The sequence below is a fragment of the Kogia breviceps genome, chromosome 20 (assembly GCF_026419965.1).
Source record: "Kogia breviceps isolate mKogBre1 chromosome 20, mKogBre1 haplotype 1, whole genome shotgun sequence".
Lineage (NCBI taxonomy): Eukaryota > Metazoa > Chordata > Mammalia > Artiodactyla > Physeteridae > Kogia > Kogia breviceps.
Window position 1 is genome coordinate 27,129,054 of NC_081329.1, and position 27,917 is coordinate 27,156,970.

The following is a 27,917-nucleotide window of genomic DNA, read 5'->3' on the forward strand; positions in this document are numbered from 1 at the left end:
GAAGTGAGTCCTAGAGGAAACCCAACTAGTTATCTCACCTCCTCCGCCTTCACGTAGCTCAGTCTGTAGCTACCCAGCCCCGAGGCCCCGCCCACCTCTGTCAGTCCTCCCGACCTTAAAGCGGCCTTAGAGAGCGCCTTCCCTTGGTAGGCTGTGTACTCACTGAGAGTCTTTACTATTTGAAGGATAGAGAGCCAGTGAGCAACTCGCGCGATACGCAGGCAGTATTCTCGCGAGAAGTCTGGGAGGCGGCAGTGATGGCGGCGGCGGGAACCGTACCCGGCCCCGGGGTGAATGCAGGACCCGGCCCGGCAGTGGCTGCAAATGCAACACCGGCAGAAGAAGGGGAAACGAAACCTGTAGTAGCTGTAGCAGCCGCTCCAGTCGGGGAGGGGACGTCTGCTGCTCCAGCCGCGGAGCCTGGCTCTGGAGAGGCCGAAGGCGGGTGAGACGTCCTGCAGCCCGAGGAGAACAGAGGGAGGGAGGGAGGGATGGAGGGGGACAGAGAGGGGGGGAGGGAGGGGGAGGGAGGAGGGAGGAGGGAGGAGGGAGGCCCGCCCCTCTCAGAATCCGGAGGGAGGAGGGAGGAGGGAGGAGGGAGGAGGGAGGCCCGCCCCTCTCAGAGTCCCGCGGCTCCCGGGAGCCCTCCTGCCCGCCCTTTCCGAACCCAGGTCCTGCGGCCAATGGCTCGCCCTGCTCCCTCCCAGACCTTAGTCCCGCCCGCCGCTTGGTTTGTCCCCTCTGAACTGTCCCTCGGGCTACGCCTCTTTCGCACCTTTTAGGCCAAGTTTCTCCTCCTACCTCCCGGCCCTTGCACCCCAGCAGGGTGCTGATAGGTCACTTTCTAGCAGGAACTCTTCAAAAATCCCAGAGAGGAAACCACTTTGCGCTGCCAGACTGGCGGAAGTAATGGTCCCTCTGAAAACAGAGCGGAAAAGCTGCATCTCTTCTAACCTCCCCCAGGACCAGTTCCATCCCCTGTAGACTTGTCTGTAAGGGCCAATTAAGTTTCCTTGATGCCCCATGAGCTTGCGTTTATCTTGGCCGCTATTCTTCCTAATGCTGGGCATCCAGTCTGAGAACAGTCTTTGCTGAAAAAAGTGGGAGTGTGAAGTTCAGCTGTACTTTGATCATCATCTTTGGGAATAGGCGTTTTCAGATGTGTTTCTCTTGAAAATTCTTCTTTCTGAGTGCTTTCTTTATTTTACAGGGATGCAAACTCAGTTGATGTAAGTGGTGGCTTGGAGACAGAATCCTCTAATGGAAAGGATACACTAGTAAGTATTTCTTTTGGAAATACTATTTTGCAAAGCAAAATAGGGTTGGTTTTTAAAGTTTTTAAGCGAATCAGAAGTACAAGCAGGTCAACTAACTTAATTCTCTCATGGCTCTGTGAACACAGGAAGGTGCTGGGGATACTTCAGAGGTGATGGATACTCAGGCGGGCTCCGTGGATGAAGAGAATGGTCGCCAGTTGGGAGAGGTGGAGCTGCAGTGTGGAATATGTACCAAATGGTTCACCGCAGACACCTTTGGCATAGATACCTCGTGAGTATTTTTCATAGACTTTGTAAGAATCACTTTGTAAATGTTAGATCTCAACACGTCCAACAGTTGAATTGTCAGTGTGTAGGCAAACGTAAATGTGTAGTGTTTCCTGTGTCTCCTGATCCTTGTTCAGTGAGTAGGAGCATGTCTTCTGTCTACTAAGGGCAAGCCCTTAACAGGTATAATGATAGTTATTATCCCTGTTTTTGCACTTAGGACCTGGATGGGAGACAAACCATGTAATTACAAAGCATTAAATAAACAAATTTGAGACAATGTCATTTAAACCTTGTATTGGGTATTGTGGATTTGGGGGAAAGGGTTGGTGTATATGGTGGAAAAAGCCTGATGTCAAAAATTTGAGATGGCCAGTCCTCTTCATGCGTGAGCCATCCTTTTTTTCCTTTTGGTTTCTAATTCACTCCCTTTAGGTGTCCCGAATTCTCTCCTCAGCAAAACCAATTTCCAGTCTTTACACCTCTTCTAGTGAATTAAAATCATTTTATGAATGATTGAGAATGAAAGGCTTCTTTACTTATTCTGGGGATTCGGTCAACAGCTAGCAAGGCAGCATTACTGACTCACTGGCTATGGAAATAACTGTACTGCTGCCTCTCTGGGGTGTTCTTTATGGTCCGTATTATACAAATAAATTTAGATAAGACTGTCTCAGAATAGGGTTGCTTTGTTAATTCTGAAATTAATCCCCCTTGGATGGGTTTGTGAAGAAATAACCTTCCTTTGTAATTTGATGACTGCTTTCTAGTTAAAAAGTTAAATAAATACTAATGTTCTGATTAATATGTGACTGGTGAGCAAGGATAGAATGTTTAAAAAAGAAAGAAAATTACTGAAGGATCAGGAAGAAGTGATCTTGGTAGAAAGACCTATAGGGAAAATATATAAGCTGGTCAGTTAGAAAAGACCTAAAATTGGGCCACTTTTGCCAAGGAGAATTTGTTTGGATAAACAGGGCCTAGGAAAGGAAATTTATCAGAGTGATAATGTGGAACAATCCAGCAATGAATCAAACCACAGTTCAGAGGTTTGGTAGAGACCAGTTTGTACCTGAATTTGAGAAGTTATACCTAAAACCCAGCAGGTGGGACAGATTATCGTTTGTGGCTGAGATGGAGGAAGTGAGTGATCTAGCAGGGTATGAAAAAGGCTGCTCTAAACACCTGATTGTATTTGAATTAGGTAACTATATACCTGCCTATCTCTTCTGTAAGTGAGCTTATCACAATGGACTGTTTAATGGAAGGGGCTCTAGAGAGAGGTAAAGGTAAGGGAACTCGATCTTAACAGTCACAAAGATATTTCTTAATTCCTTCAGTGGTGGCAGTAGACACACACTTGGGAACATCTCTTTAAGGATACCTTAAACCAGTTTCAGCAAAGTCCAGAATAAACCTGCCTTTATTTTGATTTCTTCTCCTCCAACTTAAACCAGTCTTTTGTTTTTCTTTTACGTTCTCCTTTTCAGGACCAAGCTCTCCCTATACTTTTCCAGTCACCCAGTACAGCCACCACACTTCTCTAATGCATGGTTCCTGTTAGCCCTCAGTCTCTTCCTCCACCAGTTTCTTCCCCTGTGCCTTCAAACAGGCCTTCTCTTGCCCCCAGCTCACCTCTTAGGAGATTTCCTCTATGATACAACCAGTGTTAGTGGTTAGGACTCCTTTTATTTCATGCCCGCCCCCATCAAATCAGCTACCAAGCTTGACCAATTTTTTTTCTTCTTGTACACTTCCTTGTGCTTTCCATTTTTATTGTTTCACTCGAGGTGAGGGCTTTTTTGTACTTCTTACCTTTCAAGCCTTATCTTTTACCGTACCCTCGACAACTCCCCTCCCCCGGCCAAACTTGGGTACACCAGTTTGCCCCTTTGCCTCCTAGTTTGCACTTTCTCATCTCTACACAAAATAGTTTGCCTGTAGAAAAGAAGACCAACTCATCTTTAAACTCTTAAATAAGACTAACTATCATCGTAGGATTCATTTGGTAATGAGGCAAGTAATGTTTTGTGACTTCTGTGTTTTTCTTGAATAATTATTTACATTTTAAAATTAATCTTTTTATACCTGTCTGCCCTTTCCAACAATGTATTGGCACTTTACAAAGATACTTGAACATAATATAAATACAGATATTTAAATGTAAAGATGTTTAAAGAGACTACTTTGTCTTCTTCCACAAGTCGCCTGGTATACTCTTTTAGGTGCTTAAAAACTATAATAAACTAGCTTGGATAGGGCTCAGGTCAGCACCTTGCAGATGCGGAATTGTCAACTGTAGTGGATAGTGTCTTACTAAATTTTTGTGACAGAAAAATCCAGGTATTTGTAAAAATATGAGCCCTGTTTTGGTGACTTTTTTTTTTTTTTTTTTTGACCCTGCTACGCAGCATGTGGGATTTTAGTTCCTGACCAGGGACTGAACCTGTGCCCCCTGCAATGGAAGCGTGGAACCCTAACCACTGGACCGCCAGGGAATTCCCCTGGTGACCTTTTTAAGAGTATATTAATACATTAGCATTATTATGTAACTTTCACTGAGGGAAAGGATCCCCGTTGATTTACTTCTCATAAGTGTGTGTTCAGATCTTCACTAATTTGCACAATTTGGCTGTTCTCCAGATCCTGTCTACCTTTCATGACCAACTACAGTTTCCACTGCAATGTATGCCATCATAGTGGGAATACCTACTTCCTCCGGAAGCAAGCAAGTAAGGACAAACTCCGGAGTACTGCAAAGTGTCTGTCCTCTGGTTAGCTGGCAAAGAAAAGAGATTTGGGCTCAGCCGAATCAGGAAACCTTTGCTTGGTAGCTGGTGGAAGTTACCTTGGGGCTTAGCTCTGAATAATTGCTATTGTCCATTTCAGATCAAATGATGACTCTATTCTTTGCTGCTGTAGTTGTTAATCTGTGGACCACCTAGTTGAATATTCTTTTGGTAACAGGGATATATTACTACAGGTAACTTTTTCTTCCTTTTTGTTTTTATAGACTTGAAAGAAATGTGCCTTAGTGCTTTGGCCAACCTAACCTGGCAGTCCCGAACACAGGATGAACATCCAAAAACCATGTTCTCCAAAGATAAGGTAGAGAGAATTATTGTAATTGCAATTATGCCAAAGAATCAGGAGGAACTTCTAAATACAGTGGACCCTTGAACAGCATGGGTTTGAACTTCACTGGTCCATTTATATGCAGAGTTTTTTCACTAAGTACATCCTACAGTACTACGCATTTCAAGGTTGGTTGAATCCTTGGATGTAGAACCACGAATACAGAGGGCTGACTGTAAACCTACATGAGGATTTTTGACTGTGTAGATAGTTGGTGCCCCTAATCCCAGAGTTGTTCAAGGGTCAACTGTACAGTCTAACATAAGTTCTTGCCCCCCAATTTTTATGAATATATGACTAATTCAGTGGTTACTTTGTTCTCATTTCATGTGATTTACTAACTTTCTAGTGTGTGCTCGTTGTGTCATTGGCTTAGCCATTCGAAGGATGAATCCTTGTATTAGAAAAGAGTGTATTTAAAAAAAAAAAAAAGATAAATCCTTAAATAGTTTTGATTGGCTTTATAGAAACAAACAACTGTCTGTCCCACAGTTAATAATCAGACCTTGAGGTGAACCTTCTCAGCTTAGGTTGAGCTGTTTTTATGGATGCCAGTCACAGGTTTTTGTCAGGGGAAAAGGCCAGTTTATTGAAAAGATTCATCCTTTATTGTTAAACTGGAAAACCACATGACTAAAGTCAGGACTCAGAATTAGATGATCAGCCCGTCCGTGAGTCTTTCCTACTGTGACTCACGGTAACAAAATATGAGTTAAGTAAATTTTACAACTTTGGAGTTTATGCTGTGACCTGGTATACATGCATATGTACCCACTCTCATTTAAAACTGAGGTATCCTCTGATCTTTTCCCTCTGCATGCTGATATTTTCTATTCTAGTCAATGCTAGTATTGACCTACAAAATTGATTTTATACCCTACTAATTGATTGAGGCCTACAGTTTGAAAGACACTGGTTGGGGAATTCCCTGGCTGTCCAGTGGTTAGGACTTGGAGCTTCCATTGCAGGGGCCACGCTTCCACTGCAGGGAGCACGGGTTCGATCCCTGGTTGAGGAATTAAGATCCTGCAAGCCATGCGGCCAGGCCAAAAAAAAGAGAAAGACACTGGTTGGTGTAGGGTATTTAGTGAGAAGAATATATTCAGGATCAGACTGACCAGGGCCTTTTCTACTAAACAGAGAGGTTAGGACTTAATCCTGTAAGCCGGAGGAGTCAACAGAGGGTCCCCCTCCCCATGCCTCTCCCCCCCAACCTTTTTTCCTACATTAAAAAGAATGCATTTAAATAGAGGTGTGCTGTGATTAGGTTTGCCTGTTCATTATTTTTTTCTCTAAATTGTTATTCTGAATTTTTCAAATATATAGAAAAATTCAAATAGTACAATGAACACCTGTTTATTCTTTATCTAGATTTGCCAGCTATTACCATTTTGCTGTGTTTGCTTTATCTCCCCATATCTATATATTCCCCCTAAACTTATGTGTGACTAAAATGTAGATATTACACTTTACCCGATATTCTCTCATAACTACAGTACAGTGATCATACTGAAAAAACTTAAAGTTGATGCAATACAACTATCTTGTATATACAGTTTATATTTTTGTGTATATTTTCTCAGTATTTTTATTGTCTGAATAATATCTGTCATAGCTTTGTCTTCTATCCAGGACCTGATCAAGGATCACACATTAAATTTAGTTGTAATGTCTATTTTATCTCTAGAATAGTTCCTTTATTTTACTTTGTTCTTTTAGTCTGCTATAACATTTGAAATTTTGAAGAGCCTAGACCGTTGTTTGCCATGAAGCTCCTCAGTTTGCATTTATCTGATTATTTCCTTATGATTAGGTTCAGGTTAAACATTTTTGGCAAGAATATTATGTAGATAGTGTGTGTTTTTCTGTGTATCACATCAGGAGGCATAAGATATTGCTTTGTTTTATTATTAGTGACCCTAAATTTGACTACTTGGGTAAAGAGGTTATTTATTAGTCATCCTGAATTTAACTACTTGATGTTTCTATTGTAAAGAGACCCCTTTTTCTTTGTAATTATAAAGTAATTTATGGGGTAATACATCGAGTTTGTGAGAACCCTTTCAAGCAGTGGTTGTAGCAGCCATTGACTGTCCTAGCCTGAAGCAGTTAATACAATGGTCATTGTAAACAGAATACATTTACTGGTTTACAATTCTTCTGTAAAGAAGAGCCCCCCCACCGTTGTTTTTAATTTTAAGAATCACTGATTTTTATAGTCCATTATGGAATTTCTGGATTTCTGATGCTCAGATTTGACCAGTGTAGACCCATCCTGGCTGGCTCCTGACCCTTTTTTTTTTTGCGGTACGCGGGCCTCTCACCGTCGTGGTCGCTCCCGTTGCGGAGCACAGGCTCCAGACGCGCAGGCTCAGCGGCCACGGCTCACGGGCCCAGCCGCTCCGCGGCATGTGGGATCCTCCCGGACCGGGGCACGAACCCGTGTCCCCTGCATCGGCAGGCGGACTCTCAACCACTGCGCCACCAGGGAAGCCCCCGGGAATCCCCCTGACACTTTTTGATATGTCCCTCTTCAGTCTTTGAACTCTTCCTTACCTTCTGGAACAACAAAACATCCCAGTCTTCCCTGTGCTTTGCCTGATTCAGCCTGGTTCCTTTCAGTAAAGATTTGGTGTTCACGGAACTGATTCTGGTGGAAGATGTTAGCGGGGGACAAATTCTGGCGGGCTGGGGGAGGTGGCCTAGGATGGGCGGAAGTTGGTGCCAGAGGATCAAGCTCAGAGATTGTTGTAGTCACGCAAGCAGGGACTGGCGAGGACCACAGTCAAAGCAGTGGGCTTGGAAAGGAGCCCTGATTGGTGAAAAGTTTCTGAAATTTAAAAATTCATTTAGTGGGACTTCCCTGGTGGTCCAGTGGTTAAGAATCTGCTCTTCCTGGTCGGGGAACTGAGATCCCACATGCCGTTAGACTACTGAGCCCTCACACTCTAGAGCCCGCGCCAAAACTAGAGAGAAGCCCACCCGCCGCAACTAAGACCCGACACAGCCAAATAAATAAATAAATATTTTTTAAAAAATTCACTTGGTGACCGTTTAGATGCGCAGGTTGCACGAGAAGAACAAGAGTGACTCCGTGTGTCAAGCCTGTGACTCTGGGTGACGGGCGATTCTGAGTGTTAAGAGCAGATTTATGAGGTGAGGTACAGAGTTCAGTCTTGGTCACGAGAAGTCTGAGGTGCCTGTGGGGTTTCCAGGTGATGTGTCTGGTGGGGAGGAACAGGAGCTCAGGAGAGAGAGTACTTGGGAGTCATCATACAGAGTTAGGGCAGATATTTTCCCTTTAACTGGATTGTAAGCCCTGTGTGACTAAGAGTTGCATATATTTGTTTGAATCAGAATCTTTTTTTGTTTGTTTTTGGCTGCGCCTTGCTGCATGCCGGCTCTTAGTTCCCCGACCAGGGATTGAAGCCGTGCTCCCTGCAGTGGAAGCGCGGAGTCTTAACCACTGGACTGCCAGGGAAGTCCTTGTATATGTATACGTGTTTGAAATTCCCCACAACCTATATGTTGTTCGCATGCAATTATGTATTTGTTCAGTTATTAAAAGGCAAAACATGAATTTGTCTTCTGATTCTGACAAGGTCTTTGAAAATGCTGCGGGGTTTTTTGTGTGTGTGTGGGTATAATTTTGAAAGCAACTATAAAAGCTTTAGTATATTTTGTTTTAAAAATTAGGATATCATACCATTTATTGATAAATATTGGGAGTGCATGACGACCAGACAGAGACCTGGGAAAATGACCTGGCCAAATAACATTGTTAAAACGATGGTAAGTAGGCTAAAATGGACTAGACTCAGCATTTAGGAAACCAGTGTTCCTTGTAAGAATTTATATATATACCTGTGTATATATATATATTTTTGGTCTCAGTGAAATAATGTGATGACTGAGAAAATGAGAACAACTTAGTATTAAATCTTGGAGCGCAATTGTAAATTTTAATAGTTTTCACACAAAATCAGTAAATTGCACATTGTGTCTTAAATGAAGACATGGTAGTTTTATGTACGACGCTTAAACCTTTGTCCAGTGCACTTTGGCAAGTATTTTTTATATTGAAATTGGAGACAATTGTTTTCCTTGATTAAAAACAAAGCTCTGAACATTATTGTCCTTAGAATTAGAGAGAGCACCTGGGGAGAAGTCAGCGCAAGCTGTGCGGGGGTGGGTGAGGGTTATGAAGGACAGTGGCTCTCATTTTTTAAGTTTCTCTATTGTTTGAATTTTTTGATGGTCATGCATTAATTTTCTAATCAGGGAAAAACAGTACTGTTGTGTGTTGGGTTTTTTTCTGGTGGGGGGCAGGCTTTGGGTTTTGGTGATTACACCTAGGGATTGGAGTTAGCGGTTCATCATCCATTCATTTTAAGTATAAAATTTCCAGTAATACGAAAATACTGCTTCCTTTTAGAGTAAAGAAAGAGATGTATTCTTAGTAAAGGAACACCCCGATCCTGGGAGTAAGGACCCAGAAGAAGATTACCCCAAATTTGGCCTTCTGGATCAGGTACCTTAATATGCTTCATAATCACCTTTTGATTTTTAAACCATGGGGACAGAGAGAATCAGACTTTGTTTACATTTGTATATTTGCCACTTACAAATGCCCATAGCATGGTGGGTTCCAAATAAATGGTTCTTACTACACATGGAAAGAAAGAACACTCACCTTAAACCAGGAGACTGGTGTTTTAGTTCTGGCTCTTCCCTAAAATGTTATGACTCGATGCGTGTCATTTTTATCTTTTTTAACTTCCTTTTCCTCACTTGTAACACAAATATGCCATTCCAAGTTATTTCTCCTTTTCTTTCCATCTCAAATTTTGCTCTAAAAACATTTGTTAGTGTGAAGAAAAATTTGCCGTGGAGAAGAATTTGTGTTGTGTATCTAGCATAATATGAGGAAAAAGAAAACTTCCCCTCTTTGTTTAAATGGCAGGGGTCACATTCAGCATCTCAGGAGGTCAAATCTTTCAGCTGTGCCTTAAAATGTTGGATTTGCCCACATTGAAAATTTAAGATTTCATGTAGAAATTCAGGTTTGTGCCTTTTCTTGTACAATGCGAAGCTCTAAGAGAAAGAAGTTTGAAGTTCTGACTACACTGGGTCTGGTTCCCACAGGGAGGTGCGCCCTTAGCCCGGCCGCACCCCCAGCACGGGGTGCTTAAACCACTCGGATCCTTACACTTGGCTGCCTCACATGTGTTACTGGCTGATCCCTGAAGCATCTAAGTTTGGGACCTCTGCAGGTTTCAGATCTAGGTTGTCATTCAGTTAGAATTTCTCCTGTTCCTTGAGCATTGCCAGGTTGGTTTGATTAGGTAGCCTCCCTTTATAATTGAATATTTTTCCCTCTAGGATCTTAGTAACATTGGTCCTGCTTATGACAACCAAAAACAAAGCAGTGCCGTGTCTACCAGTGGGAATCTAAATGGTAAGTGTTCGATGAAATACTTGTAAGCTGTTGAATCCAGATGTGCCTAGAATTGGGCAGTCTTTGGGTTGACTCTTAACTGGATATTTACTAAGATGCTTTAAAGTCCAAATCTCAATTTTTAGGAGCTAGCCAAGGGTTTGGCACATGGTGGTAGGGGAGAACTTTTTGTCACTTTACACTACAGTTTGGTCTTAAGTGAAACAGATTTAGCATAAAACAAGGTACAATGTTAAAGTCAGATTTGCTGTGTTTATATTAGACTCCCCATCTGTATCTTCATAACTAACACTTAATTTAGATTCACTTGCTCTGCACTCTTTTTCCTTAATTCAGCTGTTACATAATACACTTCCTGCCCATCTTCTCATTTTTCTTGCCCTTAATCTTCAGCTTATTCACATGACAGCGTTTCTGTGTTGATCACCCCCTGTATCATATTTTTCTCTCTAACCCATCTAAGAGCAAGAACGCCCTTTGCTGCTAATGGTAATCTAATGAGAGGGGGTATAATGGGGAGGTAACTAGCTATTCATCTGACACATGGTGTCATTACCTTGCCTTTTGGAGTGGTAGCATCTTAAATGTGTAATCATTTCCACTGTTACTAATATTCTAAGATGGGTGGGAAATAGCTAAGTGTATTGTTCATCTTTTTACATTATTTGTTAAAATTATGTAATTGTTAAATTACATAATTGTAATTTTAATCTCCTTTTAATTGTTAAAATTTGACAAATACATGGTGCCACTTCTGCTCTTACAGGTGGAGCCTCTTTTGGAGGTGAATTCCTCCTCTGTCTTCTTTCAGCCTCGCAGACTTAAGTATTTTGTGTTTTGGAAAATGCTTTTCGCTGAGCTGTGGTAGAAGCTAAACCTAAGTTAAATTGTTAAAGCATTGTGGAGATGGTGGCAGCAGCACTCCATATGAGACAGTAGTTCCGGTTTAATGTTAGTAATTGGAAGCTTGTACGTTGTCATATTCTGCCTGACATGGCCAGCAGGCCCCTTTGTGTTGCTTGTTTTGTTCAAGATGGATCTAAAACTTCTCTCAAAATAATTGAAATGCGGATGCCAGTAAAAACTTAATAGTTTTTTGATTAAGGTGACTCGAACTAGAGGTGCTAATGTTGCAGCGGTTTAACGTTAAGCCTTTTTTATGAGGACCAGGAATGACAACCTGGTATGTTCGTAAGAGGAAGTTCAGCATGAATCTGGTCCTGTCTATGCAGAATATGACCTGCCTTCAGTGTCTTGATCCTCTTTTTATTGCAGCAGAACTGCTGATAATTTCCAAGCTTGCCCCAAATTAAGATACAGTACTTCATGCAGTTGTTTACATAAAGGTGTTTTCCTACAGTCCAGGGATATTTTCTGGAAGTTCGAAAAACAAACTGAGAGGAATGACAGAACTGGACAAATATTTCAGAGTACCTATTTTAGAAATATACAAGGTAATATTCCTTGTGGCCCTTGTATGTAGCTCATTTTTTAAAAAATAAAATTTATAAATTCTCTATGGGTATTTTCTCTTAATTCCACAAGCCAGGTTAGTCTAACCTAAATTGGGGGCACTGGTACAATTTTAATAATTGTAAAGATGGCCTGCTAAATTTAAAGCTGCCTTCCCTGCTCGTGTCACAGACAACCATACTGGATGCCTAGCAGCACTGGACAGAAACACCTTTTTAGTACCTCTGTTTTTGTTTTCCACGTTTGGTGTACTTTTGTCTTGTTGGAAATTCAAGTCCGGTGCTTTAGCAGATGCTGTGCCTCTCTTATGCTTATGGAGTGTGCGCCATGTGGAGTTGAAGCACGCGCGCACAGTGAGGATATTCTCTCCTTATGGGTGTTTGTGTTCACTTGGGTGGAAAAGGGTTTTATCCATGCACCTGTTTCTAGCTGTGGGTGTTTGGAATCTGAACGAGTGAAAATGCATTTGTGTCACATCCTCGGAAAGTCTACTGCTAGTAGTTGCAGTTCATTTAAGAAGCGAAGGTCGAAACTATAACACAGGTTATCATTAGTGCTAGGTTCACTGGACTTACTGCCAGAACCCAGGGTCCTGGGGTGGGAGCCACTCAGCAGACTCATTCTGAACCAGGGTGAAGCGCAGTCTGCTTTCAGGCAGGAAATCCTCCTGTGGTGTTACACAAATGCACGCTGGGAGTGTGCTGGGAGTGTTAGTCGCTGTGGAGCATCTGTCACAGCTCATTGAAAGTAATCTGCCTTTTCTTTTAAGGGGGAATTGCAGCGGGAAGCAGTGGAAAAGGAAGAGGAGCTAAGCGCAAACAGCAGGATGGCGGGGCCACAGGGACCACCAAGAAGGCCCGGAGGTGGGCAGAACACCCACCCCACTCACCACTGTTAGAGTGCCCTGTGCGGCTGGCAGAGGCCATCAGCGGGAAAGGGCTCAGGTGTCTGAGGATGCAAGCCTGTCCCTTTTTCTCAAATCCTTAGCACTTTGAGGGGTAATTGAGCCCCAGACTAGGTGACCTGTTTCAGGAACCTGTTACTAAGTGAAACAGCTCTGGGGCCGCACGCCTGTGGTGATTTACCTGGGAGTAAAGTTCCATTAAGGCGTCTTGAGGAAGAGTAGATGGACCAGGGAGAGTGAAACCAATATTGAATGTTAGCCCTTTTACGTAAACCTTCTGCCCCTCCCCTCTCATGGCTGTTCCCTTCGCTTTGTTCAGTACTGAGGTGGCGAGATCCAGGTCATTTCTTGCTGAGCCTGGAGACAGGTAGTAAGTGCTCATATCTCTTGAGTTTCTGTTCATTAGTTATAATAATAAATATGCTAAAGGCAACTGCCCTTGTTCCTCTGCACCCTTTCTCCCCTATGGTCTACTGGCTCAGTTTGATAGATCCATACAGATTAAAGTAATTTTCATTTCCCCGCTTTGCCTGCAGAGGGCAGGATGATCTATTTGAATAATGAAAAGCATTTGAAGTTGCATGTGTTCCAGGTGAACTCTAATAAATCAGAGGCCTTTCTTACAGAATTGAAGGCACTGGAGCTAGAGGGGGTTTTAGTTTCTTGATTTTATTTTTTCCTTTCTGCAGTGACCCTTTGTTTTCTGCTCAGCGCCTTCCCCCTCACGGCTACCCCTTGGAACACCCATTTAACAAAGATGGCTATCGGTATATTCTAGCTGAGCCTGATCCCCACGCCCCTGACCCTGAGAAGCTTGAACTCGACTGCTGGGCAGGAAAACCAATTCCTGGAGATCTCTACAGAGCCTGCTTGTATGAACGGGTTTTGTTAGCCCTACATGATCGAGGTAGGTAAGCTATTAATGTTCGTGTTGGACCCAGTATTACTTTGAACTTCCTTCGTCAGCTGTGTGCTGTGTAGAATTCGACGGACACGTCACGCTGCTGCTGCTCCCTCACCCCATCTCTGACTAGACCCAGCCGGGATGTGCAAGAAATAATTTCTTCCTTTTCTCTTCTTATAAGCTCTAGCCAGTTATATATGGTATGTGGGGCTTTTTTAACTTTCTGTTTTGAACTAATTTTAAACTTACAGTACAGTTGCAAAACTAATAGAATTTCCATGTATCCCTCATCAAGCTTCTCCTGATAATAAGATCTTATATAACCATAGAACAGTTATCCAAGCCAGGAGATGAACATCAATAAATGCTATGAATGAAACTAAAGACTTTATGTAAATGTCACCAATTTTTCCTCTAGTGCCTCTTTTCTAGGGTCTCACATTGCATTTAGTTATTTCTCCTTGGTCTGTTGCAGTGTTAATCAGTTACTTTGTTGACTGTTCCTCAGTGAGGGTCTGTCTGACTTTTTTTCATGATTAGACTGAGGTGTTGCACTTTTGGAAGAACGCCGCAGACATGAATCCTTCCCACTGCATCACCTCATGAGCTGCTCATGTCGACGTGTCTTACTGTTGGTTGTGTTGTCCTATTATTGGTTGTGTTAAGGTGGTTTCTGCTGTCTCTCTCTATTGTCTTTCCCTTTGTAGTTCATAAATATCTTAGGGAAAGATACTGCGAGGCTATGCAAGTATCCCGTTTCTCTGTAAAGTTTTGCCCACTAATTTTAGCATCCATCGGTGGATCTTGTTGGCAATAGTTGTTAATGTGGTATTTGCCTGATCATTTGCTATTTATTCCTTCCTTTCTTTATTATTTAATTGATTATTTTTATCAGTGTGCATTTAACAGATGTTTATTTTGTTGCTCAAATTACTCCAGCTTTGGCCATTAGGAGCTTCTTTAGGTTGGTTCCTGTGTTTTCCTTTTTTTTTTTTTTTTTTTAATTGAAGTATAGTTGACTTACAATACTGTATTACTTTCGGGAGTACAATATGGTGATTCAATATTTTTATAGACTACTCCATTTAAAGTTATTATAAAATAATGGCTGTATTTCCTGATGCTGTACAATATATCCTTGAAGCATCATTGTTTTTTAATTGGGGTGTAGTTGCTTTATTTATTTATTTTTAAATTTTTTTACTGGGTATTTGTTTTATCCATAGTGGTTTGTACCTCTTGATCCCCTAACCCTATCTCGCCCCTCTTCCCTTCCCCCTCCTCCTGGTAACCACTAGTCTGTTCTCTGTATCTGTCAGTCTCTTTCTGTTTTGTCATGTGCATTCATTTGGTTTTTTAGATTCCACATATAAATGATAACAGAGTATTTGTCTTTCTCTGTCTGATTTAGTTCACTGAGCATAATACCCTCCAGGTCCACCTACGTTGTTGCGAATGGAATCTTGTGTCCTTTCGATAAGCCCCATCGTTTTTTCCGTACTTGCTGGCGTCACAAGATGTTTTTGGTTCATCTCATATTTTCCGTGCTCCAGGCCAAGTATTGGCTCCTTCTCCAAGGAGCCTGGGTTCCTTTGATTGGAGAATGGTGTTTAGAAATGAAGTTGTGAGCGTTCGGTGTGCTTACTGTTATAGGGTGTTGCTTCTAGGCTCCCTCAGTGGACCGAGGTGGGAAATGTATGTCCGTATCCTCACCGACACACATATACATGCCTATACTGAGTTTACTCTGCTGCCTAGGACTTTAATCAAACACCACAAGGTTGTTCCAGCCTTCCACCTTTCCATATGTGTAACTTCTTTCTTGAACAGTAAGAAACCTGACTCTAATTACCTCCAATACGTTTTCTTACTCGTTCATGTCTAATATGCACATAAGGTGATTTGAGAATTGCAAACCACTGTAGGAAGCATTCCCTGACTAGATTACAGCATTTATGTACAGCTCTTTCTGCCTTAGCCTTGCATAGCCCATCTGGATACTGCTAACTTAGATGAGTTCTTTCCTTCCCCACCTCCTTCAGTGTGCTTAGGTTTTTCATTTGTGATACGGTAGGCTCAGTTGTTAGTGTTGGTATGCCATTTGGGGTTCTCCCACACCTTGGGGGCGTGTGCGTCTGTGTCAGGGGAGAGTGTGAAGGGTATGTGCAACATGACTGTAGTTCTAGAGCTACTGTTGTTCACAAAGGTTTGCCCAGAGTGTCATCCCTCCTCACCCCTGCTGCCCCACTCTCAATCCCTCTTTTTCTCCCACTTTCCCACCTACCCTCTACATGACCAGTCTCTCTAGTTTCTAGTGCATCCTTTATTTCTTCTGCACAGGTGAGCACACACGCGTGTATTTCCTTTCATCTCCTTTTCTTCGTACACGAAGGGCAGCATACTGTAGATACTCTTGCATTTTGCTTCATGCAGTTACTCCATGCCAGTTCAAAGAGCTCGTCCTCATTTTTTTCTTTTTTTAACTTTATGATATGGCATTATGTGGATGTACATGGTTTATTCAACCACTCTGAATATGGACGCTTAGATTGTTTCCAGGATTTTGGATTCATCAACAGGCAGTGAATAACCATGGGTGTGTGTGTGTTTGTATTATTGGTGGTGTACGTTCATGGTTGAATTCTAGAAGTGGAATTGCTGGACCAAACGGTAAGTAGGTATATACCTAGTTTTGTTAGATATTGCCAAATTCCCCTTCAAATGGCTGTGCCGGTTTGCATTCCTACCAGCTATGTAGAGAATGTTTGTTTCCCCATAACCTCACAAACAGAAGGTGTTGTCCTAGAGTTTAATTTTGGCCAGTCTGAGAGGTGAGAAATGGAATTGCAGTGTTTTAATTTGTGTTTCTTTGAGTTTGAACATTTTCTTTCATGTTTAAGAGTCATTACCTTGTGAATTATGTTTGTGTTTTTTAATTTCCCATTTTTCTGTTGGAATTTTGGTCTTTTGTCCCTTTGTATGGTAGGGGTGTTAGTTAGCCCTTTGTCTGTGGAATATGTTGTAAACATTTTCTCCCAGTTTGTCAGTTGTCTGTTAACTTTGTTTATGACTTTTTTGTCATGCAAAACTCTTTTTAATGTATAATAGTTCTTTTAACGGCATAATTTATTCAATTATTCAGAGAATAGCATTCGTTATCCGTTAGAATGTGAAAGTGAATTTAAATAAGCTACTTTTAGAGAAGTGTACCTCATGGATTTCTTTGCTGTTTTTCTGAAGTATTAATGCAAATCCAGATAGCATATTATTTCATCCATAGATATCTCAGTATTTGTCTCCAAAAAGGATTTTAAGAAACATAACCACTGTGCCATTATCTTACCTGATAGAGGTGAATAATAATTTCTTAATTATTCCATACTCAGTGCATATTCACATTTCCACAGTTGTTTAAAATATGCCTCTTTCAGTTGTTTCTTTGAATTGAATCTAAACATGTCCATATGGTTATTCCATTGGGAAGCCCATTCATTATTTCCTGAATTGATGCTAAAAGCTGTAACACTTGCACTGATGCTAGTCATTCAGAAGTGAAGGAGGCAAGTGAAGTCACTTGGACGTAATCCCTCAGTTTAATGACCATTGTACATGGAGCAGTTTGACTCCTGTGAATGACAAGCATACTTTGATAGTAGGGAAGGGCCAGAGAAGTGACTTCAGGGTTTAAGAAAGTGAGCCTTGTTGTGTTTCTCTATACATAATAGCTATAATTCTGGAGCGGAAAAAATGGGAGGACACTGGCCCTTATTTAGCAGTAACATGTTAGAACTTAATACGTAGGATAGCAGTGGCTGCCTGCTGTTTATGCTGAGCCTTTTAAAAGTTAACAATAAATCTATATTGTATCTTTTAAACTTTATTTTGAAATAATCTCAGATTTATTTTTTTAAAAAAAGTAAGAACAGTACTACACTTTTTTTTTTTTCCTGAACTACTTGAGAGTCAGTTGCCATGATGCTCTTACCTTTGAGAACTTTATTGTATATTTCTTACAAACAATGACATTCTCCTTGTGTTACCTAGTGCTGCATAACGAATTACCATAAAACTTAGCATTCTAAAACTACCAGTGTTTTATCATCCTATAGTTTCTGAGGGCTGGGAATCTGGGAGCAGCTTAGCTGTGTGGTCTGGCTCAGGAAGTTGCAGTCAAGCTCTTAGCTGGGGATGGCGGTCTGTTTCCAAGATGGCTCAGTCACGTGGCTTTGACGGGACACCCTCAGGCCCTCACTGTGTGGGCCTCTCCATAGACTGCTAATTTGTCCTCATCCATGGAAGCTAACTTCTCCTAGAGCAAGTTCTCCAGGAGAGCCATAAAGAGTTTGACCTATCTTGAAGTGGGACAGTCACTTCAACTTCATTATATTTGTTACAAGAAATTAGTTGCTAAGTTCAGCCCACACTCAAGTGGAGGGAAATTAGCCTCCACCTCTTGAAAGGAAGAATATAAAAGAAGTAGTGGATATTTTTTTAAGCTTTCATATCTTACAGAACTGACACAACGATCAAAATCAGGAAATTAGCATCTGATTACTTCCATCTGATGGCTCGTGTTCTGTTTCCTTTTGCCCATTTGATCCAGAATGTCCATTTAGCAGAAGGGTCCAGTTGAGAATCATTTGCTGCATTTAGTTGTCGTGACTCTAAAGTCTTCAGTCTGGAACAGCTTCTCCATCTTTCCTAGACTTTGACCTTGATGCTTTTGAAAGTTAGAAGGCAGTTATTTTACAGAATATCCCTCAGTTTGGTTTCATCTCGTTCCTCATGATCCAAGTTCTGCATCTTCAACAGGAATATCACAGAAATAATCTCACATACTACATCCTGTAGGTGGTGCAGGACTTTAATTGTCCCATTACTGGTGATGTCCACCGATCATTTGGCTAAGGTGGTATCTGCCAGGTTTATCCACTGTAAAGTTACTCTTTTTTCCCTTGGTAATTAAAAAGTTTTGTGAGGAGGTAGACCCTTTAATATCCTGTTCTGTTACAGACACCTACCTTGCTCAGCCCCACCTAATGGCTTTAGGACTGAATTGATCAGGAAGGAGTAAAGGAAGAAGTATTTGTATTTGAGAAGGTAGAATTTGCCAAATACCTAAGAAAGTTCTGTTAAACAATGTGCATTTAATTTAGGGAGGTTATCATTGTATCTCCTGAATACAAGAGCCATTGCGGGGTCACGGAAATAGTGCGGGGCCAGGGCTTCGATCAGGCCCTGCCAACTGCGGTGTGATCTTGAACAGCCACGTGGTCTGCTTCTCCAGCAGAGGTGGGAGTTGTGAGGGGGAGTCTGTCTGGCCATCTGTCTACCTACCTACCTACCTACCTACCTATGAAAGTACTTCATAAATCGTAAGCCTTTATAAAAGCTAATGAAACTAAATTTTGTTCTTCCAGCAGAATTCAGACAACTTCTAGAGTCCCACAAATACTATTTCAAATGCTTTTCCCTTAGTTAAGTCTTGGTTGGAGATGCTTCTACATCTATAAAATCAATACACAGCACGAAAATACTCTCCCGCCTTTTGTCATTTTTTGCTTCACTTCCAAGTCACAGTGTCCGGGGCTTCCCTGGTGGCGCAGTGGTTGAGAATCCGCCTGCCGATGCAGGGGATATGGGTTCGTGCCCCGGTCCGGGAAGATCCCACATGCCGCGGAGCGGCTGGGCCCGTGAGCCATGGCCGCTGAGCCCGCGCGTCCGGAGCCTGCGCTCCGCAGCGGGAGAGGCCACAACAGTGAGAGGCCCGCGTATCGGAAAAAAAATAAATAAATAAAACAAGTCACAGTGTCTGTTCCAGTTGGTTTAGATTGTCCCCTTATGTTACATAACGGTCTCTTAGTGAAGTAAGATTCAAACTATATGCAAAGGTAGAGCAGTGAATACAATGAAGCACTGTGTAGTTTTCACCCAGATTTAACAGCTGTCAAGGTTTTGCCATGTTTGTTTTATCTGCTCCTTTATTTCACTCTCTGTCTTTTTTTTTTTTTTTTTTTTTTTTTGCGGTACGCGGGCCTGTCACTGTTGTGGCCTCTCCCGCTGCGGAGCACAGGCTCCGGATGCGCAGGCTCAGCGGCCATGGCTCACGGGCCCAGCCGCTCCGCGGCATGTGGGATCTTCCCAGACCGGGACACGAACCCGTGTCCTCTGCATCGGCAGGCGGACACGCAACCACTGCACCACCAGGGAAGCCCTCTCTCTTTTTCTTTTTTTAAAATTTTTAAGAAGTCTCACCCTATGTACTCTTAAAAATATATATCTCTAAAAAGTATGGAGTTTGCTTTTATAGTCACAAGCTCTTATCACACTTAGCAAAACATATAATTCCTTGCTATCATCTGAATTCAGTCCAAATCCGATTTCCTTGATTGTCTCAAATATCTTTTTATCTTCCCACAAAATACTTACTAATTACAAAGGGGAAATAGTAATTTTATAGAGGAGAAACCTAGAAGGCACCACCCTAACCAAGTGATCAGAGTTTATTTAACATCACCATCTGGACAGCATGTGCTTCCTGACCTGACGTGGTGCTGAGTGGCCCGGCAGTACTGCAGTGGTGTCCCAGCAGAGGCATGACCTGGGCCCAGACAGGAGGAAGCATCACACGGACCTGTTTGAGGGACAGTTCTACAAACCAAGTGGCCAGTACCCTTCAGAATGTCAGGGTCATGAAAGACCTGCAGAGACACGACAGCTAGATGAAATGGGGGATCTTGGATTAGATCCTGGAACAAAAAAAGGATGTTATTTGGATAATTGGCTTAACTCGAAGGTGACCTATAGATTAGTGTAACAGTATTGTGTCAATGTCAGTTTTCTGGTTTTGATCCTTGTGTGATGGTCACAGATGGTGCAAACACTTGGCAGGCTGAGTGAAGGACATGTGAGGACTCCACTGTTTTTGAAAGTTTGAAATTGTTTCAAACAAAAAATCTTCTCAAGGGTGGTTTATTCACATCAGGATCCAAACACATTACAATTGGTTTGTTATATTTTAGGGAATGGACAAGTATAATTAGTTTTAACCTGCCATCTTAAATAATCACATTGAATAAAAATTGATTACTCGACAGCTTTCTTCCTTTTTCTCTCTTTCTCCTCCTTCATCTATATCTGGAGACTTTTAAACTCCCGAACTAATATTTCAAATTCCTGACTTGATATTTCTGATTTTTTATTTTGTTTTACTGGAGAGTAAGAATTTGTGGCCGTTGTCTCCAAGTATTTCAAATAAGTTGCAGGCCTTTGTTTTAATCTCCATCACTGCAGCTCCCCAGTTAAAGATCTCCGATGACCGGCTGACCGTGGTCGGAGAGAAGGGCTACTCTATGGTTCGGGCTTCTCATGGGGTTCGGAAAGGTGCCTGGTACTTTGAAATCACGGTGGATGAGATGCCGCCAGACACCGCTGCGAGACTGGGCTGGTCCCAGCCGTTAGGTAAGCTGGGGCTATGATACGGACGTGGCAACCGGTGGAGAGGTCTCGACCATCTGGCCAAGTTTCACGACTTGTAGGCTTATTGGATTGTGGTCATAAAATTCAATTCCTGAGGGTTTAGGTGGTTTGCAGTTCCTAGGAATATTTTTATAATTCATTGCTTGTGAGAAGTAGTTTGTTAGCCATTTTACAAAACTGGCAAAAAAGTAAAAATAAAAAAGGAGTAGAATATTTTCCTTTAGCAAACCGAGTTGACTTGCAGTTCTGACTTCCTATATATCTTTTTATTGGGACAGGTAACCTTCAAGCTCCCTTAGGTTATGATAAATTTAGCTATTCTTGGCGGAGCAAAAAGGGGACCAAATTCCACCAGTCCATTGGCAAACACTACTCTTCTGGCTATGGACAGGGAGATGTCCTGGGATTTTATATCAGTCTTCCTGAAGACACAGAGACAGCCAAGTCACTGCCGGATACCTATAAAGACAAGGTGAGTCTGTCCTCCCGAGAGATTCCTGGGTTTGAAGACCCGTGGCAGCTGATGCCTTCAACTGTGTGTTCTCTTAATGATGCTTATCCATTTACACCTTTCCCAACATTCCATTTTGAAAATGTTAAGACATAACAAAATTGAAAGAATTAAAAAGTCAGTGTCGGAAATACCCATCACCTAGATTCTGCCATTAGCATGTTATCCATTCATTCGCCCACCCACCCATTCATCCGTGTTTTTTTAACCCCTGCCAAGTACTTAAGGGTGCATATCGTTAGCTAGAGATTAACTTTTGTTTAGTTTTTTCTTTTGATATAAAATTTACAATATAAAATGAAATGTACAAATTCTAAGTGTACGTTCACTGAGTTTTGAGGTTGAGCCAAACCCCTGTGGAGACGTTGAATCTTACACCTCAGGAAGTTCCCTCATACTCGGTCCTAGTCAGTGCCAGCTCCTACCCCCACTGAGGCAACCACTGTGGTGAATTTTTCCCCCGCATCACAATTCTGTCCCATTAGTTTTGCTTGTTCTGGAACTCATGTAAATGGAACCATGCAGTGTGTGATCTTTTGTGTCTGGCCTTCATTGTTTGTCCTAATGCTTTTGAAATTCTTCCATGCTGTTACAGGAATCTGTGGTTTGTTCCTTTTCACTGCAGGGTAGTTTCCATTGTGGGATACCACAGTGCTTACCTGTATTCCTGTTAATGGACACTGGGGCCATTTCAAGTTCGGGTTTATTATACATAAAGTTGCTATGCATATTCTTGTACAGACCTTTTTTGTCAACATGTTTTTATTTTTTTTTAGTCATTGGCCTAGAAATAGAATTACTGGGTCATTATACATTTAGTTTTAGAAGAGATTGTCAGACTCTCCATTCCCACTAACAGTGTATGAGTATTTTAGTTGCACTACATCCTTGCTAGCATTTGTTGTTATCAAACAATTCTAGCCACTTTGGTGGGTGTGTAGTAGTATCTCATTTGGTTTAAATTAGCATTTCTTTGGTGACTAACGATATTGGACATTTTTCCATGTGCTTACTGGCCATTCATCTGTCTTCTTTTGTGAAGTTTCTGTTCAAATATTTTGACTTTTTTAAAAAATTGGGTTGTTCGTCGTCTTAATGAGTTGTAGGAGTTCTTCATATATTCTGAATTACAGTCTTTTGTTGGAAATGGCTTTTTTAAAAGTATTTTTCTCCTACTCTGACATTTCTATTCATTTTCTTGATGGTGTCTTCTGATGAACTGAAGTTCTTAATTTTTATGAAGTCCATCTCAGATTTCTCTTTACAATTATATTGCTTTCATGAGTTAATAAATCTTTGCCTGATCTCAGGATGTCATGAAGGGTATTCTTCCATGTTTTCTTTGAAAACATGGTTTTAGCTCTTAATCTAGGTTTCTGATCCACCTTGAATTCATTTTTGTGAATGACGTGGAGTAGAGGTCAAGGTTAGGTGGTTTTTTTTTTATAAATTGATTTATTTATTTTTGGCTGCTTTGGGTCTTTGTTGCTGCACGTGGGCTCTCTCTAGTTGCGGCGAGTGGGAGCTACTCTTTGTTGCGGTGCGCAGGCTTCTTATTGTGGTGGCTTCCCTTGTTGCAGAGCACGGGTCGTAGGTGTGTGAGCTTCAGTAGGTGTGGCATGCGGGCTCTAGAGCGCAGGCTCAGTAGTTGTGGCTCACGGGCTTAGTTGCTCTGCAGCACGTGGGATCTTCCCGGACCAGGGCTTGAACCCGTGTCCCCTGCATTGGCAGGTGGATTCTTAACCACTACGCCACCAGGGAAGCCCCCAAGTTTAGGGGTTTTTTTCTGTGTTGATACCCACTTACTCTAGCCCCATTGTTTGGAAACTCCTTTCCTCATTTCTTTGGTTCCTTTTGTGACAGTCCAATGACTATGGAGATCTATTCCTGGGCTCTCTGTTCCGCTGATCTATTTGTTGACCTTTATTTCTGCCAGTGCCACACTGTCCTGATTATGGTAGCTTTAGAGTAAGTGCTTAAATCGAGTGTGTCTTCTCCAAGGTTGTTCTGATAATAAGCAGTCAGAGCACATTGTATTGGTGGCATCACACTGCTGACTCTCGTCACTCCTGCCACCACCTAGAACCTTCAACCACATGAGTGCTTGGTTCTACAGTGCACAGAGGTCTATGGTTACTGCGAGGATACTGTTGGAATCCTTCAAATTATTTACTGTTTCATTTCCATTATAAAAATTTGTTTTTAAATTGAATAACCAATTACTAATATGTCCATAAAATGGAATACTGTGGATCTGTTCAGAAGCTACATATATACGGATATAAAATGACCTCAGGTGTATATTGTTGAATGAAAAAGTCAGGATGCAAATCAGAATGGATGGTATGCTACCATTTGTATGCCTTTTAATTTTGAAGATATTAATATATGCCAAGACTTTCTGGAAGGATACCCGGACACTGGAACAGTGATTGCTTTTGGCAACAGAAAACTGAGTGTGGAGGGACATGGTGGGAGAGATAGTCTTCCTTTTGTGTTCTTGTATACCTCTTGAATTTTTTTCACCACGCTCAGTGTATGTACGTGTGAAAAAAATTCAAATTTAAGAAAATGAATGTCAGAGGATTCCCTGGCGGTCCGGTGGCTAGGACTCCACGCTTTCACTACTGAGGGTGCAGGTTCAATCCCTGGTCAGGGAACTAAAAGTTAAAAAAAGAAAATTAATGTCATATGTTTACCTGAGAGTGAATAGTTAAACAGAGTCTTGGGAACCAGTAAGAAAGGAGTGACCCAGAGACCACCTATGGGAGAAACAGGTAGGGAACTAGGAGGGAAGGAAGTGACACCCCCCACCCCCAAATCTTAGTAAGGGCCTTTTGTGAAAATATTTAACAAGCATGTGCCATCTGGTAATTCCAAAGACACACATAGTTGTTCAAAATCTAACAAAGCTGACTCTGCAAAGATTTTAAATTTCTGTTCAGAACACAAGGACTCAGTGCTATTTGTGTGAATCTGGCTTTTTTCCCCCCATGATGATGTAGCTGACGCTTCATTTTTCCTTTTTTTTTTTCTTTCCTTCTCTCTTGGTTTTCAAGGCTTTGATAAAGTTCAAGAGTTATTTGTATTTTGAAGAAAAAGACTTTGTGGATAAAGCAGAGAAGAGCCTAAAGCAGACTCCGCATAGCGAGGTGAGTCACGGTCATCAAAATGTCAGAATTGGAAGAATTTGAACATTGGGTCCAACCCCCTTATTATGAAAGTGAGAGAATTGAGGCCCACAGGGGGGATGAAGGGATTTCTGCTAACACAGCAGCAGCAGGCCCAGCGCGCTCTCCTGCCTGCCGTGTTTTGTTCTCTGGGCTACCTGCTGCTGCTATGAGTGGGATGACCTGGATTCTTAAAGAAAAGGGGGTATAAAATAGTGGCCACATGAGAAAGTCTGAGGGCAATTGAGGAAGCAAGTCAGAGATACTTACCCTTTGTCAGAGGAGGTAGCAAGTGCGGAATGAGGAAACTGGAATAGGAGATTCAGGGCCTATGTGACCCAGGGGGCAGCAGGAGCTGTGATGGCTCGTTCAGTGCCTTCTAGAACTTCCCCTGCCTCCCTTCTCCAGGGGTGTTGGGAACATGTTTGCCCAAGGTCATAGCACAGTCAAAGAAGGGCTGGTGCATCTGGACCAACCAACCACAAGGGCCCAAAACAGAAGGGGAAGGGATGGAAGAAAGTTCTGAGCTGGGAACATTTTTCCATAAAAATGCTGTGAAGCCACCTGCATCAGTAATAGAATCAAATGCAGGAGAAATAAACTAGGATTCCGATTGTTTTTAGGGAAAAAGTAGTAAAGGGAAACAGTTAATTGAACTAAGGAGATAATACAGCCAGAAAATACAGCCAGGCAGAAGATAGCTCTTGCTGGGAAGAATAGGTAGAGAAAGTTACTTCAGAAAAAGGAAGCTTTTCTGAAGTCCATCCATAGTGGTTAAGAGAATATTCAGGATAGTTTTGAGAGAGAAAGGACAAAGAAATGAGGATTCAGAGACTTTGACAGAAGATCCTGCGAGATTTTCAAAGTAGAAATGCAGAAGTGAGGACCTGAGGCAAGAGTAGGGGACAGATAAATGAGCTCAAGGGATCAGTGGACGACCAGTTACCTTTTATAAATGTAACGAGAAACAGAGAGTGGAACTGTTTGGTGTAAGTAGCATAGGAATTCAGAAAGCAAATAAACCTGAGGACCAAGAAAAAAAAAAAAAAGCACCATTTGCCCCTCAGGAAAAAAACAACCAAAACCTGAGGACAGCTGGAATCATGCATGTAGATAGGCTCTGAAAAATCTCAGGTATTATATAAACGTCAGCTATTGCTATTACACAAGCTACATGCTATTCTTAGGATTTCTTCAAGTGCTGCCACCATACTGCTAATCAAGGGTTCTCCAACGGAGTTCTTTTTTAGTTTGTTCTTTTCTAAAATTCTGAAGTAAAACCATGGTTTTTGTTTCAGATAATTTTTTATAAAAATGGTGTCAATCAAGGTGTGGCTTACAAAGATATTTTTGAGGGGGTTTACTTTCCGGCCATCTCGCTGTACAAGAGCTGCACGGTACGTATTGTCTGTTCATCCTGTGAACACAACTTGAGGGAGATAGGTGGACGGTTTTGGTGAAAGAGCCATTGATGGGATTCTAGAAAGAAATCTGAAAGGCCTAGGAGTAGGATGGGAGCGTATTCCTACTGTTACTGCTTGTTCCAGAAACATGTGGGTCCTCCACGAAGTATTTGCTTGGACAGGTAAAGATCATGCAGTTATTGTAAAGCCCCATACCTTTCCTTTGGATTTACTGTGTGGTCACCGTTGTTCAGTGTAAAGGATATAAAGTATTTACACGCATAAATCAATTTGGTGTTAGGTGTCATGTTACTACCATCGTTAGTAACTGTTGCTTATAGTGATTAAAAAAAAAAAAAAAATAGATCCATCATGAAGGGACTATCATTAGAGCCTACCAGCTAAAAAAGACAAATTATTTGAAAAGGCAGGGCTTCCCTGGTGGTGCAGTGGTTGAGAGTCCGCCTGCCGATGCAGGGGACGCGGGTTCGTGCCCTGGTCCAGGAAGATCCCACATGCCGCGGAGCGGCTGGGCCCGTGAGCCATGGCCGCTGCGCCTGCGCATCCGGAGCCTGTGCTCCACGACGGGAGAGGCCACGACATTGAGAGGCCCGCGTACCACAAAAAAAAAAAAAAAAAAAGAAAAGGCAATGCCTGGAAGTTTCCATGTCCTCTTACTCTGTCAGTAGCCCCCATTGAAGTAATATAAGGAAATCTTTAGGTTATAAACAGAAATCAGCACAAGTTTATTTTATTTACCTAAGTCTCGATGGCTATTATATGGTATTGACCACTTTTAGCAGTATTAATATATATCATTTGTTTCAGTTACACCGTGAATATCACAGCTACGTTTAAAGTGAGATGTTTCCCATGTCACGTTAAGGTTTTCACTGTTTTCTTCTTTTGTTTCTTCATGTCTGCTTGGATTGCATTTATCCCAGGTCTCCATTAACTTTGGACCATGCTTCAAGTATCCTCCAAAGGACCTCACGTACCGCCCTGTGAGTAACGTTGAACATGTCTGCGTGCGTCCTCAGTCTTCTTGCTGCCGTTACTCCAGTCTCACCTCACCTCTCTGTTCCTTGTTCCCCCCGCAGATGAGTGACATGGGCTGGGGCGCCGTGGTGGAACACACTCTGGCTGACGTCTTGTATCACGTGGAAACAGAAGTGGATGGGAGGCGGAGTCCCCCGTGGGAACCCTGACCAAGTCCCTTTTTCTTAGCAGACACGGACTTCCTGGGGCATAATATGAGCGGGTTTTGTTTTTGTTTAACTGTGGCAAACGTTTTCCCGAAGATACTGCAGAACACGGCCTCTGCTGTAGCAAATTAGAGGCCGGGTGGGTCTGAGAGAGACTCCCTGCCCTTCAGCACTGTCCCTTCTATCGCGGCTTTTCCTTCGTGTGCCGTTCGCAACAGCTGCCGACCCTGGGATCCCATAAGCGCCCCGTGAACTGGGCCTGTGCCATGTACCCCACCAGCTGAGACTTGCTGCTTACTGTGTTTTCTAAGGAATGGGTAACCTTGCCCAAGTAGCTGACAGGTTTAAAGACATGTCCTTCTGCGGGCATTGCCTCCATCCCGCCTGGTTCCCAAGGAAGTGGTGGGCCTGCTTCTGAGAACAGCTGAAATCCATGGCTGTACATTCCAAACCAGTCTAACACCTCTTCCCTTTCGCCGTGGGTGTGTTTTTGTTACTAATTTTGAGGTGTGCCTGTGAACACTGGGATCTCTGAAACTACTAGGTCTGTAGAACTATACTTGTGAAGGGAACTCGCTTGCAGCTTTAACAATTAGAAACTCTTCCCAAATAAAACTTGTCTTCGAGTGTGTGTGGCACTTTGCTTCCCTTTCAGGTTGGGGTCCATGTGGCGACAGTGTCGGAACAGTAAGGCACTCCGAGGAAGGGGAGCCAGCCTTGAAGGAGAGACA

The 27,917-nt window shown here is 42.3% G+C and overlaps 1 protein-coding gene across 2 annotated transcripts; it reads left to right on the plus strand.

Annotated features, from left to right (window-relative positions):
- Positions 1-190: 190 nt before the first annotated feature.
- ASH2L (ASH2 like, histone lysine methyltransferase complex subunit) lies at positions 191-27,812 on the plus strand. Of its 2 annotated transcripts, XM_059049226.2 has the most exons (17): positions 191-445; positions 1,211-1,277; positions 1,403-1,548; positions 4,188-4,276; positions 4,558-4,652; positions 8,376-8,471; positions 9,115-9,210; positions 10,062-10,137; positions 10,904-10,921; positions 12,380-12,473; positions 13,204-13,421; positions 20,712-20,879; positions 21,176-21,369; positions 24,468-24,560; positions 25,877-25,975; positions 26,926-26,985; positions 27,082-27,812. In XM_059049226.2, the coding sequence occupies exons 1-17, from the start codon at positions 258-260 to the stop codon at positions 27,187-27,189; spliced, it is 1,905 nt and encodes a 634-aa protein (XP_058905209.1). In that variant the 5' UTR covers positions 191-257; the 3' UTR covers positions 27,190-27,812. The 2 variants fall into 2 exon arrangements, with proteins under 2 accessions (XP_058905209.1, XP_058905210.1); XM_059049227.2 differs by lacking the exon at positions 10,904-10,921.
- Positions 27,813-27,917: the final 105 nt, after the last annotated feature.